Here is a 20960-nt window from a genome sequence, read left to right on the forward strand (position 1 = left end):
TCATCTGTGTCCAATCAAATTTCAAGTGAGTCCAGAGAGACCACAGTGACGCCATGATGTGTTGAATGTGATGTCATGTCTCACACACACCCGTCACAGTGTGTGTGTTATTCTGAAGGAGACTCTTACAGGTGCTCAGACATACCCATGTCGTAGACGTTCTTGGAGGGCACGGCGGTGGTGTTGGTGATCGTGATGACAGCGGCGGCGGTGGAGCAGCAGTGTGTCACGTGTTCCTGATGAGTCGGTGATTTCATCTCCACGTAGCTGCTCTCCGAGTGTTTACACGCCAGAGCTGGCGGCTCGTTGATGGTGGCATACGGGTTCTCACTGCTGAGGGAGCAGGTGCTGGACAATGAACCCTTCATGTAATCTGCAGTCAGAGTGAGCACAGAGAGACAGCGCACGTCATCCTAACTGCTAACATGCAGCCATTCACGGAGCGTATGTGAGAGGGTGAAATCAGGACACTGCTGGGAAAAAAATATCAATAAATAAATAAATTCTGTGTATGAGAAAGAATCAAGTCTGTACAAAGATATGCCTCACATAAGTGGGTTTACAACACACGTACACCACGTTTGCCTGCACGTATCATCAACAGTTACCTGTAATGGGGCGAATCCTTCAAAGGACATGGACAAAGAAAATAATATTTTTTTTAATATGGAGGCTATTTAATGGGTGTAAAAACATTTTAAGAGTTAGTGGAACTGATAGAACTGATCCCAAAGTCCTCTCGTAGTTTTCATGTGGCGTGCACAAATACGTATTTATCATTTAAACGTCATCACAAACAATGAAATCTCATTTTTGCAAAATTCCTTCATAACACACAAACTTGCCTTCAGTGAAAAATTCTGCTGTATATTTGTGATTGCACAACATTCAGAACTCTGACACTGTCCTCACTGACCACAGCAGAAACGCAGAGAGGAGACTATCTGTCTATTGACTATTGTCCTCCATGTTGAAGTCTCACAGGACATGTTGTGACATGCCCAGCTCGTCCACAATTTATTGTCAGCGGACAAGTTGGAACATCATTTACAATTACTAGAAAAATAAAGAATATTCTTGTGTTTATTAGTGAGATGTCTTGAAAGTGGATTAAAGAGAGTTTTTTTTAACTTGTAGTTTGAAGACAATTCTGGATCAAAGATTGTTTTTGTTTTTTTGCATGTCTAAATTTGTTATGTCATTATGTCAGTCACACGCCAAACTTCCACTACAGCACAAAAAAGCAATGCTGCCATGTCAAGCAAAGGCCAAGTGTAGCAATGCATGAAACCTGAAACCTGATCATTAATACAACTGCAGCTGTGCAATAATTTATGTCACAAAACCCTCAAAATTCACCCAATGGTGTGTTAGCATGATGGCATATTATGGCTACTGCAGGGTGGAAATGTCTCACACACAATCACAAATCTACGTGTTCAAGTAACTCATAATAATTAATGTGGCAATATTAAAATGAAGCCGTGCTCAAAACTGTTGCACCTCACTGGCGTGTGCATTTATTGTCAGCGTCTGTGACGCCAGACTGTAACATGAAGTTCATGACAGAGACACGCCCACCGTAACCCTCACTGAGATGAAGTGAGGCAGAATGCACGATGATGGAAGCAAACAAAAACCACGAAATGAAGTAAGAGTGAACCCTCAAACACACAAAATCTGCTGCACTGCTTCACCTCAGGGAGCCTTGGCGGCCACTGTGACACCTTGATGCAAATAGAAATCCATTTCTTTCTGCAATGCAATTTCAGATATGTTGGACTTTATCGATTTCTGTCAAACGTGAGCTGTTGCTGGTCTAAAGTTTGCTTATAGCAGGTGAAATTCTGCATGTTTGGTCAAAGAAATGTAGGATGTTTAACACGAAACTAAAATGTAGATCACAAATAACTCTACACAATATGACCATTACTGCTGCGTGTATCCCAGGGTTGTTTCAGTTAGAATCTCATTTAGTGCTGGTTTTAAAAACACCAACTGGTCTTACTGCTGCTTCTGCTTGACATAGAAAACTTCATAAAATATCTTTAAATTCATCTTCAAATACGTTAAAGCCATCAAGAACACGGAGAGGAACAGTTCAGGTTAACAACACAGACAAACTGTGGAGCTGCAGTTCATGAAAAAGTGAAGGAAAAGCACACAATGTTGCTCTTGTGACTTTGGGGAGTGACTGAAGGAGGAGGAGCCCAGCAGAGAGGGGAAACACACCGAGGACTCGGACACGTCCTGCAGAAAGACAAACACACCGTTAAGCACAGATTCACTTCAATTAATGGACAAAACACGTCTTTTCTGAGGATTTGTGTGGCCGGGTTTTTTTTAGATTCTGCTCTTCTTTTCTATCTTCTTTTCTTTTCTATCTTCATCCACACATCTTTAAAACGACCTCCTGGAGGAGCTGAGCCCGATAAGATCAGGGTCCCTCAGATATCACCGGAATTTAAGACACTTTTTGTCCACGGACTTTATCCACTACATCAGCATTTCCCAGAATGCACTGTGATCATCTCAGGTGGGTTCGCCATGCAAGTGGACCAAAAAAAGTTAAGATATTAACGTCCAGGAGCATCAGAACGTCAGATTCATCCGTTTAGCTGAACATCGGAAATGTGTTCTGCACTGAATTTTTATTGTTATAGTTGAAAATGAATAACTTAAGATGTTTTTCAAACTAAGCTCCTCAAAGTTTTCTGGAGCTACATTTGCATTTTAAATCACTATGAATTTAAAATATTTTAATGCTGAACTGTTGATTGGACAAAACAGGACATCACTGATAAACAGATCACCCAAACACGAGATGATCAGTTTTTTAATGAATCGATCGACTAATTATGTCAGATTTCATATATTTGCACTCTACACTTAATGGCAGGTCAATAAAATCTAATATGTTGATGTCTTAGGACTTTCAGCACAGGACACACAGACACACACACAGAGGCTGTCTGTTGGAGCAGAAGGATTGGTTGGGGGACTCAGAGGTGATGAGGTCGTGCCTCACACTGTACCTCTGTAGCGCGGCTCCACGTGGTAGCTGTAGCGCCGGTCCCAAACAGTAAACACCTGCACAGGTAATCCAGAATGAAAATATCCTTAAAGAACAACGAAGAAAAACAAATATACCACAACAACATTGAAGTATCTCGAAGCTTCACATTCAGTACATTTGAAAATGAGATTTTTATTATTAACTTTATATTATCAGACATTTTCCACCCTTCATCCTCTTATTAATTGCCCTCATTTCATCCTCACTAATTCTTTGTGCTATCTGATTTGCTCTCTTCACATCATCCAGCCTTCTTCATTCATCAGCTCCTCAAAATATTCCCTCCACCTTCTCAACACGCTTTCCTCCCTTGTCAGCACGTTACCATCTGCATCCTTTATCACCCAAACCCGCTGTACATCTTTTCCAGCTTGGTCCCTATGTCTGGCCAATCAGTACAAATCCTTTTATCCTTCCTTAGGGCCCTGTCCCACTGGGGAGAGGATCAATTGCACATGAATTGAGTACACAAATTACGGGCATTTGTTGTCGTCCGCAACAAAAATGGCCAAAAATGACATATGTCCCAGTATGAACTGCGGATATATTAATATTATACATTAATAATATAAATTATAAATTATAATTAATATATACAGCGAATATATCAATCAATCAATCAATTTTTTTATATAGCGCCAAATCACAACAAACAGTTGCCCAAGGCGCTTTATATTGTAAGGCAAGGCCATACAATAATTATGTAAAACCCCAACGGTCAAAACGACCCCCTGTGAGCAAGCACTTGGCTACAGTGGGAAGGAAAAACTCCCTTTTAACAGGAAGAAAACTCCAGCAGAACCAGGCTCAGGGAGGGGCAGTCTTCTGCTGGGACTAGTTGGGACTGAGGGAGAGAACCAGGAAAAAGACATGCTGTGGAGGGGAGCAGAGATCGATCACTAATGATTAAATGCAGAGTGGTGCATACAGAGCAAAAAGAGAAAGAAAACAGTGCATCATGGGAACCCCCCAGCAGTCTACGTCTATAGCAGCATAACTAAGGGATGGTTCAGGGTCACCTGATCCAGCCCTAACTATAAGCTTTAGCACAAAGGAAAGTTTTATGCCTAATCTTAAAAGTAGAGAGGGTGTCTGTCTCCCTGATCTGAATTGGGAGCTGGTTCCACAGGAGAGGAGCCTGAAAGCTGAAGGCTCTGCCTCCCATTCTACTCTTACAAACCCTAGGAACTACAAGTAAGCCTGCAATCTTAGATCGAAGCGCTCTATTGGGGTGATATGGTACTACGAGGTCCCTAAGATAAGATGGGACCTGATTATTCAAAACCTTATAAGTAAGAAGAAGAATTTTAAATTCTATTCTAGAATTAACAGGAAGCCAATGAAGAGAGGCCAATATGGGTGAGATATGCTCTCTCCTTCTAGTCCCCGTCAGTACTCTAGCTGCAGCATTTTGAATTAACTGAAGGCTTTTTAGGGAACTTTTAGGACAACCTGATAATAATGAATTACAATAGTCCAGTTTCAGCATCACTCTGAGACAAGACCTTTCTGATTTTAGAGATATTGCGTAAATGCAAAAAAGCAGTCCTACATATTTGTTTAATATGCGCTTTGAATGACATATCCTGATCAAAAATGACTCCAAGATTTCTCACAGTATTACTAGAGGTCAGGGTAATGCCATCCAGAGTAAGGATCTGGTTAGACACCATGTTTCTAAGATTTGTGGGGCCAAGTACAATAACTTCAGTTTTATCTGAGTTTAAAAGCAGGAAAATAGAGGTCATCCATGTCTTTATGTCTGTAAGACAATCCTGCAGTTTAGCTAATTGGTGTGTGTCCTCTGGCTTCATGGATAGATAAAGCTGGGTATCATCTGCGTAACAATGAAAATTTAAGCAATACTGTCTAATAATACTGCCTAAGGGAAGCATGTATAAAGTGAATAAAATTGGTCCTAGCACAGAACCTTGTGGAACTCCATAATTAACTTTAGTCTGTGAAGAAGATTCCCCATTTACATGAACAAATTGTAATCTATTAGACAAATATGATTCAAACCACCGCAGCACAGTGCCTTTAATACCTATGGCATGCTCTAATCTCTGTAATAAAATTTTATGGTCAACAGTATCAAAAGCAGCACTGAGGTCTAACAGAACAAGCACAGAGATGAGTCCACTGTCCGAGGCCATAAGAAGATCATTTGTAACCTTCACTAATGCTGTTTCTGTACTATGATGAATTCTAAAACCTGACTGAAACTCTTCAAATAGACCATTCCTCTGCAGATGATCAGTTAGCTGTTTTACAACTACCCTTTCAAGAATTTTGAGAGAAAAGGAAGGTTGGAGATTGGCCTATAATTAGCTAAGATAGCTGGGTCAAGTGATGGCTTTTTAAGTAATGGTTTAATTACTGCCACCTTAAAAGCCTGTGGTACATAGCCAACTAACAAAGATAGATTGATCATATTTAAGATCGAAGCATTAAATAATGGGTAGGGCTTCCTTGAGCAGCCTGGTAGGAATGGGGTCTAATAAACATGCTGATGGTTTGGATGAAGTAACTAATGAAAATAACTCAGACAGAACAATCGGAGAGAAAGAGTCTAACCAAATACCGGCATCACTGAAAGCAGCCAAAGATAACGATACGTCTTTGGGATGGTTATGAGTAATTTTTTCTCTAATAGTTAAAATTTTGTTAGCAAAGAAAGTCATGAAGTCATTACTAGTTAAAGTTAATGGAATACTCAGCTCAATAGAGCTCTGACTCTTTGTCAGCCTGGCTACAGTGCTGAAAAGAAACCTGTGGTTGTTCTTATTTTCTTCAATTAGTGATGAGTAGAAAGATGTCCTAGCTTTACGGACATCATTTACGGCTTTATATGATGAACAATCACGGTTATATAACGCATGTAGTGAGGAAACAGGTCAGACATATTGCGATCATCACAGCAGTATTACGGGTGTATTATGAATGCATCGCGCATGTGTTGCACGTGTACGGCAACTGCATTGCGGTCATAAAATAAGCGCACTCGGGCCTTTCGGCATCACTATTCACACCAACAATACAGCCTCTGGAGCATTTGCTGGACTTGGACAAGTTGATCACAGAGTTAATGTTCATGTTGTCATGTGAGGGTTAACTGTTCATGAGTTTGGGGAGCGGGAGGGGGGGAAGCCGCTTGGGGTGTGAGACGGTGTTTTTTTTTATTTTTGAGAGTGTCACAAAAAACAGACTTCAGTGTGAGTTGTGGCTAAACAGCAACTCTTCCTTTTGTTGGTGTCAAATAAAAGTCCTGGAGGAGACCCGATTGCAGCAGCTACGTCTTTGTGGATTTACACAGCCAGACCGGCACTGACTGGCAGGTTATGTCGCTTTTTGCCACATATACAGTAGTGTTCAGAATAATAGTAGTGCTATGTGACTAAAAAGATTAATCCAGGTTTTGAGTATATTTCTTATTGTTACATGGGAAACAAGGTACCAATCAATCAATCAATCAATTTTATTTATATAGCGCCAAATCACAACAAACAGTTGCCCCAAGGCACTTTAAAAACCCCAACTGTCAAAACGACCCCCTGTGAGCAAGCACTTGGCGACAGTGGGAAGGAAAAACTCCCTTTTAACAGGAAGAAACCTCCAGCAGAACCAGGCTCAGGGAGGGGCAGTCTTCTGCTGGGACTGGTTGGGGCTGAGGGAGAGAACCAGGAAAAAGACATGCTGTGGAGGGGAGCAGAGATCAATCACTAATGATTAAATGCAGAGTGGTGCATACAGAGCAAAAAGAGAAAGAAACACTCAGTGCATCATGGGAACCCCCCAGCAGTCTAAGTCTATAGCAGCATAACTAAGGGATGGTTCAGGGTCACCTGATCCAGCCCTAACTATAAGCTTTAGCAAAAAGGAAAGTTTTAAGCCTAATCTTAAAAGTAGAGAGGGTGATTCAGTAGATTCTCACAAATCCAACAAGACCAAGCATTCATGATATGCACACTCTTAAGGCTATGAAATTGGGCTATTAGTAAAAGAAAAAGTAGAAAAGGGGGTGTTCACAATAACAGTAGCATCTGCTGTTGACGCTACGCTCCTGTGAATCACTAAACTAGTATTTAGTTGTATAACCACAGTTTTTCATGATTTCTTCACATCTGCGAGGCATGGAGTCAACCAACTTGTGGCACCTTTCAGCTGTTATTCCACTCCAAGATTCTTTAACAACATTCCACAATTCATTCACATTTCTTGGTTTTGCTTCTGAAACAGCTTTTTTGATGTCACCCCACAAGTTCTCAATTGGATTTAGGTCCAGAGATGGGCAGGCCACTCCAAAACATTAATTTTGTTGGTTTGGAACCAAGATTTTGCTGGTTTACTAGTGTGCTTGGGGTCATTGTCTTGTTGAAACACCCATTTCAAGGGCATGTCCTCTTCAGCATAAGGCAACATGACCTCTTCAAGTATTTTGACATATCCAAACTGATCCATGATACCTGGTATGCGATATATAGGCCCAACACCATAGTAGGAGAAACATGCCCATATCATGATGCTTGCACCACCATGCTTCACTGTCTTCACTGTGAACTGTGGTTTGAATTCAGAGTTTGGGGGTCGTCTCACAAATTGTCTGCGGCCCTTGGACCCAAAAAGAACAATTTTACTCTCATCAGTCCACAAAATATTCCTCCATTTCTCTTTAGGCCAGTTGATGTGTTCTTCGGCAAATTGTAACCTCTTCTGCACATCTTTTATTTAACCGAGGGACTTTGGGGGGGATTCTTGCAAATAAATTAGCTTCACACAGGGGTTTTCTAACTGTCACAGCACTTACAGGTAACTCCAGACTGTCTTTGATCATCCTGGAGTTGATCAATGGGTGAGCCTTTGCCATTCTGGTTATTCTTCTATCCATTTTGATGGTTGTTTTCTGTTTTCTTCCACATGTCTGTTTTTTTTTTTGGTCCATTTTAAAGCATTGGAGATCATTGTAGATGAACAGCCTATAATTTTTTGCACCTGCGTATAAGTTTTCCCCTCGCCAATCAACTTTTTAATCAAACTACGCTGTTCTTCTGAACAATGTCTTGAATGTCCCATTTTCCTCAGGCTTTCAAAGAGAAAAGCATGTTCAACAGGTGCTGGCTTCATCCTTAAATAGGGGACACCTGATTCACACCTGTTTGTTCCACAAAATTGATAAACTCACTGACTGAATGCCACACTACTATTATTGTGAACACCCCCTTTTCTACTTTTTTTTTTTTTACTAATAGCCCAATTTCATAGCCTTCAGAGTGTGCATATCATGAATGCTTGGTCTTGTTGGATTTGTGAGAATCTACTGAATCTACTGGTACCTTGTTTCCCATGTAACAATAAGAAATATACTCAAAACCTGGATTAATCTTTTTAGTCACATAGCACTACTATTATTCTGAACACTACTGTAGTAATTTGGGTTTATGTGACGTGTTTGTTATGCATTCACAGATTGTAAAGCAGATGTAATACAAATGCTTTATTCGTGGCCAATTTGTACGCATTCGCTACAACATATTTTAGTTTGTGATGTGGACATGATGGGCACGCATTATATCTGTTTTACACACTGTCCCAGTCCGCTGCCAAGCTGCAAATCCCCGTCAGTTGCGGATATCAGCGGTTAACGGCAGATATACAGCCCATAGAGTCAGTATGTATTGTGTATGAATTGAGTATATATGGAGTATGTAAGGCAGATGTTATCCGCAGCCAGGATTTTTGAGCTGCTCAAAAATCCTGGCTGCGGACATGCGTGCCTCTGCGGACGATCACAGACGTGTTTGGACGATGGACGACTCATACAGGCATGTTACATGGATATTGCGGATGTTTGGCGAATATGGGCCAATTTTGTATGCAATCCATACGCAAATCCTCCTAAACGCCAGTGGGACAGGGCCATTACTGTTTATCTTCATGCACAGCTCGATTCATCCTCTTTACTTCATCTGTATCTCCTTATATTTCTTCTTTCTCTCTCTTAGTCAAATTGGAAGTCTCAAAACGAGTTTTATTTATCTATCGTCCACCTGCTCGTTACTGTGAGTTTCTCTTTGAATTTTCAGACCTTTTGTCTGACTTAGTGCTTAGCTCAGATAAGATAATTATAGTGGGTGATTTTAACATCAACTTAGATGCTGAGAATGACAGCCTCAACACTGCATTTAATCTATTATTAGATTCAGTTGGCTTCGCTCAAAATGTAAATGAGTCCACTCACCATTTTAACCGCACTTTAGATCTTGTTCTGACATATGGCATATAAATTGAAGACTTAACAGTATTCCCTGAAAACCCCCTGTTGTCTGATCATTTCTTAATAACATCTACATTTACTTTAATGGACTACCCAGCAGTGGGGAATAAGTTTCATTACAGTAGAAGTCTTTCTGAAAGCACTGTAGCTAGGTTTAAGGATATGATTCCTTCTTTGTTATGTTCTTCAATGCCATATACCAACACAGTACAGAGTAGCTACCTAAACTCTGTCAGTGAGATAGATTATCTAGTCAATAGTTTTACATCCTCATTGAGCACAACTTTGGATGCTGTAGCTCCTCTGAAAAGAGAGCCTTAAATCAGAAATGCTTGACTCCGTGGTATAACTCACAGACTCGCAGCTTAAAGCAGATACCCGGAAACTGAAGAGGAAATGGCGGTCTCACTAATTTAGAAGATCTTCATTTAGCCTGGAAAAAGAGTCTGTTGCTCTATAAAAAAGCCCTCCGTAAAGCTAGGACATCTTACTACTCATCACTAATTGAAGAAAATAAGAACCACCCCAGGTTTCTTTTCAGCACTGTAGCCAGGCTGACAAAGAGTCAGAGCTCTAGTGAGCCGAGTATTCCTTTAACTTAACTAGTAATGACTTCATGACTTTCTTTGCTAATAAAATTTTAACTATTAGAGAAAAAAATATTCATAACCATCCCAAAGACATATCTTTATGTTCGGCTGCCTTCAGTAATGCTGGTATTTGGCTAGACTCTTTCTCTCTGATTGTTCTGAGTTATTTTCATTAGTTACTTCCTCCAAACCATCAACATGTCTATTAGACCCCATTCCTACCAGGCTGCTCAAGGAAGCCCTACCATTATTTAATGCTTCGATCTTAAATATGATCAATCTATCTTTATTAGTTGGCTATGTACCACAGGCTTTTAAGGTGGCAGTAATTAAACCATTACTTTAAAAGCCATCACTTGACCCAGCTATCTTAGCTAATTATAGGCCAATCTCCAACCTTCCTTTCCCCCCAAAAATTCTTGAAAGGGTAGTTGTAAAACAGCTAACTGATCATCTGCAGAGGAATGGTCTATTTGAAGAGTTTCAGTCAGGTTTCAGAATTCATCACAGTACAGAAACAGCATTAGTGAAGGTTACAAATGATCTTCTTATGGCCTCAGACAGTGGACTCATCTCTGTGCTTGTCTTGTTAGACCTCAGTCTAATGACTTTTGATACTGTTGACCATAAAATTTTATTACAGAGATTAGAGCATGCCATAGGTATTAAAGGCAATGCGCTGCGTTGGTTTGAATCATATTTATCTAATAGATTACAATTTGTTCATGTAAATGGGGAGTCTTTTTCACAGTCTAAGTGTAATTATGGAGTTCCACAAGGTTCTGTGCTAGGACCAATTTTATTCACTTTATACATGCTTCCCTTAGGCAATGTTATTAATCAATCAATCAATCAACTTTTTTCTTATATAGCGCCAAATCACAACAGTTGCCCCAAGGCGCTCCATATTGTAAGGCAAGGCCATACAATAATTATGAAAAACCCCAACGGTCAAAACGACCCCCTATTAGAAAGCATTGCTTAAATTTTCATTGTTACGCAGATGATACCCAGCTTTATCTATCCATGAAGCCAGAGGACACACACCAATTAGTTAAACTGCAGGAATGTCTTTCAGACATAAAGACCTCTAATTTCCTGCTTTTAAATTCAGATAAAACTGAAGTTATTGTACTTGGCCCCACAAATCTTAGAAACATGGTGTCTAACCAGATCCTTACTCTGGATGGCATTACCCTGAGCTCCAGTAATACTGTGAGAAATCTTGGAGTCATTTTTGATCAGGATATGTCATTCAATGTGCATATTAAGCAAATATGTAGGACTGCTTTTTTGCATTTGCGCAATATCTGTAAAATTAGAAAGGTCTTGTCTCAGAGTGATGCTGAAAAGCTATTCGGTGCATTTATTTCCTCTAGGCTGGACTATTGTAATTCATTATTATCAGTTGTCGTAAAAGATCCCTGAAAAGCCTTCAGTTAACTCCAATGCTGAGCTAGAGTACTGACGGACTAGAAGGAGAGAGCATATCTCACCCATATTGGCTTCTCTTCATTGGCTTCCTGTAATTCTAGAATAGAATTTAAAATTCTTCTTCTTACTTATAAGGTTTTGAATATCAGGTCCCATCTTATCTTAGGGACCTCTTAGTACCATATCACCCACAATAGAGCGCTTCGCTCTCAGACTGCAGGCTTACTTGTAGTTCCTTAGGGTTTGTAAGAGTAGAATGGGAGGCAGAGCCTTCAGCTTTCAGGCTCCTCTCCTGTGGAACCAGCTCCCAATTCAGATCAGGGAGACAGACACCCTCTCTACTTTTAAGATTAGGCTTAAAACTTTCCTTTTTGAAAAAAGCTTATAGTTAGGGCTGGATAGGTGACCCTGAACCATCCCTTAGTTATGCTGCTATAGACTTAGACTGCTGGGGTTTCCCATGATGCACTGAGTGTTTCTTTCTCTTTTTGCTCTGTATGCACCACTCTGCATTTAATCATTAGTGATTGATCTCTGCTCCCCTCCACAGCATGTCTTTTTCCTGATTCTCTCCCCTCAGCCCCAACCAGTCCCATCAGAAGACTGCCCCTCCCTGGGCCTGGTTCTGCTGGAGGTTTCTTCCTGTTAAAAGGGAGTTTTAAATTCCCACTGTCGCCAAGTGCTTGCTCATAGGAGGTCGTTTTGACCGTTGGGGTTTTTCTGTAATTATTGTATGGCTTTTGCCTTACAATATAAAGCGCCTTGGGGCGACTGTTGTTGTGATTTGGCGCTATATAAATAAAATTATTTGATTTGATTTTCTTTCTTCAGCCATCTATCCCAGCAGTTATAGGGCATGAGGCGGGTGGTCTACAAACCATCATCCTCTCACCTGCCACCATCTCACAGTCTCCAGTTCCTGCACAGGACACAGTCCACCTGCATGCACCTTCATTCTCTCCCACATCTCACCCGTCTCCTTCTTACGATATTGATTCAATTTTTTTTACAGTAGTATATGAACATAAAAAAAAAAAAAAAAAGATTCCTAACTTTTTGTGAGCAGGCCAACAGTGTATCTTTAAAAAAACATAAACCCGCTGTGCTGTATTTTAATCACTGTTGGACTACAAAATGAGAAATAATCTAGTAAATGCTGTTGTATGAGGATGCGATGCCAAAGAACAAATGAGGACCAACCCAGCTCGCTGAGGTTACAGTAGGTGCCCCAGTCCGGAGCGCTGTTCTTCTCTCGCTTCTTGATCTGGAAAACATGCAGAGAATCATCGACACAATGAAAACATTCATAAAATCCATCATATTAAAAAATTAAAGTCTTCAGGAGGCTCGGTGTTTTTGTTCTTTTACTGAAATGTTAGAAGTACTAGTTCAGACTCCGCTGAATACAATTCAAAGTACTACATGGAATTCACTTTAGTAAGGCCAGACTCGCCTAGCTCAACCATGGCAAACAAGACGAGGGATGCTCTTGATGTTCTAGGAGCCCCTGTGACTGTCCGGTATACCTTTTTTGATATAATGTCAAAGATTTTGAATTTGAAATTCTATCCTTCCTCCCACATAGCTAATTTTGACTGCAGATGATATTAACGTGTTGGTGATTCAACAGGTGTGCTCGCTCACTGGAGAATTTTGCTTTTTTGGAAGTCGCCTTTACCACCTTCAATTAAGGCGTTTCTTGCATGCTGTTTCTTTCAAAATGGGAAAAAATTAAGCCCATAGTCAGGTGCTCCTCCTATAGGTTCCATCACTACTAGAAGCCATGCGAAATCTCCCCATCAACAGAGTGAAATGAGGATAATCTCACTCTTGGTCGTGCTTTGGCGTCTGTCTGTCTAACACTCCCACAGTCGCAAGGTCTACTTTTTTTGTCCACTCTTTTTTCTTGAAATACTCATCGGTCTTCTGTGTGTTTGTTTTTTGTGTCTTTTATTTTTTCCTTTGTACTGTTTTTGGGGTTAGTTTTTTTTGTAAAGTTCTTTTTATTATTTATACTATTCAATTAAATATATGTACTGGAGGAGAAGTTCGACTTCAAGAGCAAAATAACTTTAAACAAACTTGGTAAGAAGGCTGGACCACAGCATTATGATCTGGGTAAAGGGGTGGAGCCAGGACATTAAAAACAAACATTTAATAATGAACTCATTTCACAACTGCATATGTCACGGACATGAACGAGCAAAGCTCGTCAGCATCTCACCATGTCATTTATTTTGAGTAAATGCCCCCCCCCCCACCTTTTAAGCATTTTCTTTTATTTGCCTCTCACATACTTGGAAAAGCTCTTCGCCATCTAACCATGTCCTTTAGGTCCTTCAAACTTTTTTCAGTAAAATGGTTCTTTCACTGATTAATATCAGTGAAATCACCTGCTGGAGTCAGTGGCTGCAAAGAAAACTTACACCCCCTTGGCCCTGGTCTAAATTAAAAGATGCTCCAATCATATTTGCCTGATCATAAAGATTCCAGGTCAGTTTCAGTTTGTAGAGGGGTCAAAAGTTAAAGGTGCTCCATTCATTTTGCTCCAGCTGTATTTGTGCTGAATTTGATGCTTGTATCACCATTTGAAGGATTGTTTCAGTTATCTGCTGCACTAATAAGCCAACAGAGCATGAACCAGCTGCTGTCTGTTAGCTTAAACATGTGTATATAAGACAACCAGAATTAAAAGGAAAAATTCTGCTTTTAATAACTTGGACCTCATTTCTGGCAGAAAATATGGTCGTTTACCTACCAATATAAGTTTGGTGTCATTAGAAGTCCACAGTTCAAACGACATGTTCAGTTCAAATCTGAAGCAAACATTTTTCTTCTTCTACTAAGGTGGATTAGAACTTTTTGTGGTATACAGCACAGACTACTGGACAGGAGGAACCTACCAGTCAGTGTGACTCACTGATTTGAAAATGCAGCTCTTTCAACCAGACGTGTGGTGCCGTGACATGTCAATCATCTGTGTCCAATCAGATTTCAGGGGAGTCCAGTGAAACCCCGGCCTCCGCTCTAGCTCCACAAATGCCAAGAAGTGTTTGACATTTGAACATTTCCTGTTTCACTGTGACTGATAAATTGGCGCTTCCTGTTTGAGTGTGAGCTTGCCACTGAGCTCCCGCGAGATTCCATGGGATCTCGTCTGTCAATCCAGGAAGTGTTTGACATTTGAACATTTCCTGTTTTACTGTGGATTTGAAAATTGGCACTTCCTGTTTAGGACGCCCTGTACCATGAGTGAGCTTCATGGCGCTGCGCGACGCTTCGCTCATATAATTTGGAGCAGTAACTTTAAAATTTTTGGGAAAAGAGTTCTGTAACATAATTATTTTTTACTTTTTAAAGATTTATTGGAAACAAGTCTGTTTACAGGTTGAAGGTGTGTCAACAAACTGTAAGATTTTCATTTGATTTAATGATAATATGTAACATGAGCTCAACGAAACACTGAAGGTTTACTGGAGCTACAAACAACTGATTGTTTTAGAAAAGCCCAGACATGCAGCCTGTAAACTGCAATGAGCAAATGAACGGAGAGGCAGAGGAATCCGAATCAGACTCAGGAATCAGACTCTTGAAATTCACAGGGAACATTCTTGGGACACAGACCTTGGACAGTTCAAAGATGGTGAACCTTGACCTATTCTAACTCAACTCAACTTTATTTATATAACACTTTAAAACAACTGCAGCTGTCAAAAAGTGTCGTACATGACACATAAAATACTAATAATAACAAAAATTATGAGACAATAAAGCTGCTCCTGGAGGTGTCGAGCAGGAGCATAAGGGTGGAGGCGGGTCGAGATCATCAAGAGCTTTAAACGCAATAAATGAATCTTAAAATGAACTCCAAAGTGCACAGGCAGCCACTCGAGAGAGGCCAGAATGGGAGTGAGGTGCTCCCTATTACGCGCTCGACTAAGGGGTCAAAAGGTCATATTCTTTCCACACACTCTTTGATTGATTACATGCTCACATGGCCATGTTTATTTTACCATTGCGTTATATTTTATTATGCTTTAATTTACCGCAGTGTCTGGATTGATTTTGGCTCTTTGGAAGGAACACAGTTCATCCAGAAAGTATTCACAGCACTTCACTTTTTCCACATTGTGTTATGTTACAGCCTTATTCCAACATGGAATAAATTCATTCATCCCTTCAAAATTCTACTCACAACACCCCATAACGACAACATGAAAAAAGTGTTTTTGTTTTTAATTTTTGCAAATTTATTAAAAATAAAAAAACTAAGAAATCACGCATAAATAAGTATTCACAGCCTTTGCTCAATACTTTGTTGATGCTTCTTTGGCAGCAATTCCAGCCTGAAGACTTCTTGAATGTGATGCCACAAGTTTGGTGCACCTATCTTTGGGCAGTTTGGTCCATTCTTCTTTGCAGCACCTCTCAAGCTCCATCAGGTTGGATGTGGAGCGTCAGTGCACAGACATTTTCAGATCTTTCCAGAGATGTTCAGTTGGATTCAGGTCTGGGTTCTGGCTGGGCCACTCACGGACATTCACAGAGTTGTCCTGAAGCCACTCTTTTGATATCTTGACTGTGTGCTTAGGGTCACTGTCCTTCTGAAAGATGAGCTGTCGCTGCAGTCTGAGGCCAAGAGCGCTCTGGAGCAGGTTTTCATCCAGGATGTCTCTGTACATTGCTGCATTCATCTTTCTCTCAATCCTGACTAGTCTCCCAGTTCCTGCTGCTGAAAAACATCCCTTAGTTCTCCTCCAAACATGACACCTGGCATTCATGCTTGGTTTGTGCTCTGACTGTCAACTGTGGGATCTTACATGTAGACAGGTGTGTGTCTTTCCAAATCATGTCCAATCAACTGAATTTACCCCAGGTGGACTCCAGTGAAGCTGTAGAAACATCTCAAGTATGATCAGTGGAAACAGGAGGCACCTGAGTTCAATTTGAGCTTCATGGCAAAGACTGTGAATACTTATGGACATATGATTTCTTAGTTGTTGTTTTTTTATTTTTAATAAATTTGTAAAGAAAAATAAACTTTTTCACTTTGTCATTATGGGGTATTGTGTGTAGAATTTGAAAAAAAAAAAAAGAATTTCATCCATTTTGGAATAAGGCTGTAAAAGGCTGGGAAAAGGTATACAGTGAAAGTGATGTTGATAGTGCATATGAAACTTTTTTACAAATATTTACATCATTATATGATAAAAATTGTCCAATTAAACAAGACTACAGAAAACAAAAAATCCAAGCTCGACCATGGATGACGAAAGGGTTACGAAATGCATGTAATAAGAAAAATACACTGTATAGAGAATTCATAAAACTAAAGACTAAAGAGGCAGAAATAGATATAAGAAATACAAAAATAGATTAACTAATATTATACGGGTATGTAGGAAGGAATATTATAGTAACATATTATATAATAACAAAAACAATATTAAAGGAATATGGGATATATTAAATAGCATTATCAAAAATGGTAATAAAAAACAGAGTTACCCTCAGTATTTCATTGATAATAATGTCAAGAAGGAAAATAAGGATGAGGTAGTCAACGGTTTTAATAATTTTTTTGTAAATATTGGACCAAGCTTGGCAGAAAAAATTCCCGATTCCCAACCTGAGGATTGGGATAATAATCTCATAGAAAGAAATCCCTGTTCAATGTTCCTCACAGCAGTGGATGGAAATGAAATTATAGACATTGTGAATAATTGTAAATATAAAACATCTACCGATTTAAATGAAATTGATATGGTGGTGGTAAAACAGGTCATTGAATGGATTGTAGAACCATTAACATACATCTGTAACTTATCATTTCAAACCGGTAAATTTCCCAATCAAATGAAAATAGCTAAGGTTGTGCCGCTGTATAAGACTGGGGATAGACACCACTTCACAAATTATAGACCTGTTTCTTTGCTTCCACAATTTTCCAAATTATTAGAAAAGTTATTCAATAATAGATTAGACAAATTCATAAATAAACATAAATTACTTACTGATAGTCAATATGGATTCAGAGCACATAGTTCAACATCACTTGCATTAATAGAATCAGTTGAGGAGATTACAAACGCCATAGACCACAAATTACATTCAGTTGGAATATTTATAGACCTTAAAAGGCTTTTGATACAATTAATCATGACATATTAATCAATAAACTTGAACAGTATGGATTAGGGGGTTGGTGTTGCACTGGGTGAGAAGCTACTTAAGTAACAGAAAACAGTTTGTGAAGTTGGGGGAATATACATCATCATGCTTGGACAATGCTTGTGGCGTCCCACAGGGGTCAGTATTGGGTCCAAAACTGTTTCTAATTTATATAAATGATATTGTCAATGTTTCCAAAATATTAAATTAGTATTATTTGCAGATGACACAAGCATTTTTGTTCAGGGGGGGATTTGCAGGAGTTACTGAGGAGGATCAGTATAGAAATGGGAAAATTGAAAATATGGTTTGACAGAAACAAATTATCATTAAACTTAAGTAAAACAAAATACATGTTATTTGGCTATTGTAATACAGACATACAGGTTCAGTTACAAGTCGAGGGGGTAGATATTGAAAGGGTACATGAAAATAAGTTTCTGGGGGTGATAATAGATGATAAGATAAACTGGAAGACTCATATAAAACATATACAAAGTAAACTGTCAAGAAGCATTTCAGTTCTAAACAAAGCGAAACATATTCTGGACCACAACTCACTCCGCATTCTTTACTGCTCACTGGTTTTACCATATTTACAGTACTGTGCAGAGGTATGGGGTAATACTTATAAAGGTACAACACAATCACTATCAGTAATGCAGAAAAGAGCTATAAGAATTATTCATAATACTGGCTATAGAGATCATACAAATCCACTATTTTTACAATCCAAATTCTTAAAATTCACAGACGTGGTTCATTTTCAAACAGTACAAATTGTGTATAAAGCAATAAACAATTTACTTCCAGCAAATATTAAAAATATGTTTTTTAACAGATCAGGGGATTACAGTCTGAGGGGGAAATTTAATTTAAAGCATCAGTGGGCACGAACAACATTAAAAGGTTTCTGTATTTCTGTCTGTGGGGTGAGGATGTGGAACAGATTGGGAGTGGGGCTCAAGCAATGTCCAAGCATGAACCAGTTCAAACAGCGGTACAAAAATATGTTTTTTTCTGGGTATAGGGAGGAGGAAGGGTAATGAGGGTTAGGGTGTTTTGTTTTTGCTTCGGCTTGTAAATATATAGTATTTTGTATGTAAGTAGGTATGTGTAGGTGTATATTTATGTTTGTGTATATATATGTGTATATATGTATATGTGTATATATGTGTATGTATATGTGTATGTATGTTGATGTGTATATGTATGTGTATATATATGTATATATATATATATATTGATATCGGTTTAGGTGTGTAGGAATCTATGTGTATATGTGGCAAAGGGTATTACTGGTTGTGGGGAAGAAGGGGTAGGGATAAATAAGCTGATGCTTCACCCTACCCCTTTTCGGACATGTTGGGTACACAGTAGGAACTTTTTTGTTGTTGTCTTTACTGATCTATCTTGTAATTGTTGTTGTATCACATGTTTGAAATAAACAGTTTTCATTCATTCATTCATTCATTCATTCATTCATTCATTCATGTGGAAGAAGTGAAGCACTGTCAATACTTTCTGGATGCACCGTAACTATCTGGTTGATGTCTCATGATCTCTGCCTCAAGTGGTGCGTATATATATATATATATGTGTGTGTGTGTGTCTTGGAATTTTTAAATGTCAATTTTTTTAAAAGCAAAAATTAAAATTTTTTGCCCTTGTGTTCGACAAATATTTTACATGAACACAAGTGCTGCTGCTGCAGCAGAGCGGAGGCTGTGAAGCCGGTCTGGCTGACCTTGGCAGGTCTCCTCTTGTCTGGTTTGGCGTAGTGTGCGGTGCAGCTGCAGGGACCCAGAGTCCGGTAGCTGGGATTGGAGAAGCACTGGGCTGTGGAGCCGTTACTGGGAGACGAGCCTGCAGAGGGCAGCAGGCCTGCACACTGCAACCCTGCTGTCACAACACACCCGTGACTGGTGGGCGTGGACAAACACAGCATCTTCTTAACCACACCCACCCATTAACACGCACGCACTCACGCACACAAGTTGCAGAAGTAAAGTGAAAACCATCTGTCTGAGTCTAAAAACAGTCAGTGAACCAGCCTGTTCCTGAGTGCTGAAGGTTTGACTGGTGCTGAAAAGAGAAATCAGTCAGTAAATCAACAGACATTCACTAATTATTTCACTCAATTAAAAAGAAAACATACAAAAAATTCCCCCATATGCAGATTTCTAGTTTTCTTTCTCCACTATCTATAAAATGTCATGTTTGACCTTAGAGGTTGATCGTGTTCATTTCAGCAGAGACATTTTGGGCTAAATTTCATTTTGCTATAATCACAGGATTCAGCTGGATTCATTTAAAATATTTCCCAAAGTCTGCACGGAGAATGTTAACATGTCTGACCTCTGACACACCAACGTCCAATCACAAACCATCTCTGACAAACAACTTCAACTGCTTTTCTACTTTTCCCCTATTGATGTTAGCTTATATGATGGAAGTCAGCAGGGGGCGCTGTGTGTGTGGTTGTCAATTGGCCTCACTCTGCTGACTGAGTGGACAGAGTGCCCGCCTCCGATGCTGCAGTGGGAGGAGTCAACAATCACAACACAATGCAGAGCAAGCCGCTACACTTAGAACAAATATTAGCAGCTAACATAAGCGGTTAGCGAGCTAAAACATGCCCCCCCCCCCCCCCCCCCAACAGTCATGAGTGAGAGGTGCAGATGAAGACTGTGGTCATCAATATATTGATTAATATCAGATATCAGCTTCAAAGTCTTTCACTGGAAGGACAACGTGCTACTGAGCCGTCCAATCAAACAGCTTTGGAGGCGTGTCTTACCAGAGAGGGAGTAGTCGGTGGTGTTGATGTGGAGGGCCGGTGTGTATGTGACATTTGGCGCGTGTTGACCTTTGACTCGCTGCCGGTAACGGAACCAGATGGCCAGAGCCAGCATGGCCACGGCGAGTAGCAGCAGGAAGATGATTCCCAGGATGGCGCCAGTCGAGTGGCGCGCCGACGCCAAGGCGGGGCTGATCTTTGTGTACGGGTTCAGCTCCTCCATCATCAGGGCCGCTGTGAAAACAGACCAGAAACTGGAGTCGCATCAGGGGGTTCAACTCCACGCTGAGCTCCATGAAGCTGGCCGGGCGCACGGCACAGCCGCAGGCGGGCAAGAAGTGACCAGACGCCATGCTGGCGAGTAAAAGCAGCACTGATGCCTTCATTCTCACCCTGGTCACAGCGGATGCCTTTGAAGCCAATGCTGCAGTAGCAGGTTCCCGTCACGTAGTCGCAGGTGGCGTTATTCAGACACTCGCACAGCTGCTGGCAGCCGTAACCAAACGTCCCTGCAGGACACTCTGGACACACAAAGATCATCACAGACGCCTTCAGGTTCACCGCAAACTCTAACAGGCCACTTGTCTCATCTCGAGTCAGGAGTCATCTCGAGTT

At 40.2% G+C, this 20960-nt stretch overlaps 1 protein-coding gene across 1 annotated transcript in view; it reads right to left on the bottom strand.

Annotated features, from left to right (window-relative positions):
• Window positions 1-20960, bottom strand: part of LOC117521924 (multiple epidermal growth factor-like domains protein 11) — a 253072-nt gene that overhangs the window by 2051 nt on the left and 230061 nt on the right. Inside the window, exons 18-20 of the mRNA XM_034183290.1 lie at window positions 20738-20866; window positions 20346-20579; window positions 146-373 (exon numbers count right to left, since the gene is read on the bottom strand). Of these exons, the coding sequence (XP_034039181.1) occupies window positions 146-373; window positions 20346-20579; window positions 20738-20866 (591 nt within the window). The remainder of the gene's footprint in view (window positions 1-145; window positions 374-20345; window positions 20580-20737; window positions 20867-20960) is intronic.

This window comes from Thalassophryne amazonica, chromosome 2, assembly GCF_902500255.1.
Source record: "Thalassophryne amazonica chromosome 2, fThaAma1.1, whole genome shotgun sequence".
Classification (NCBI taxonomy): Eukaryota; Metazoa; Chordata; class Actinopteri; order Batrachoidiformes; family Batrachoididae; genus Thalassophryne; species Thalassophryne amazonica.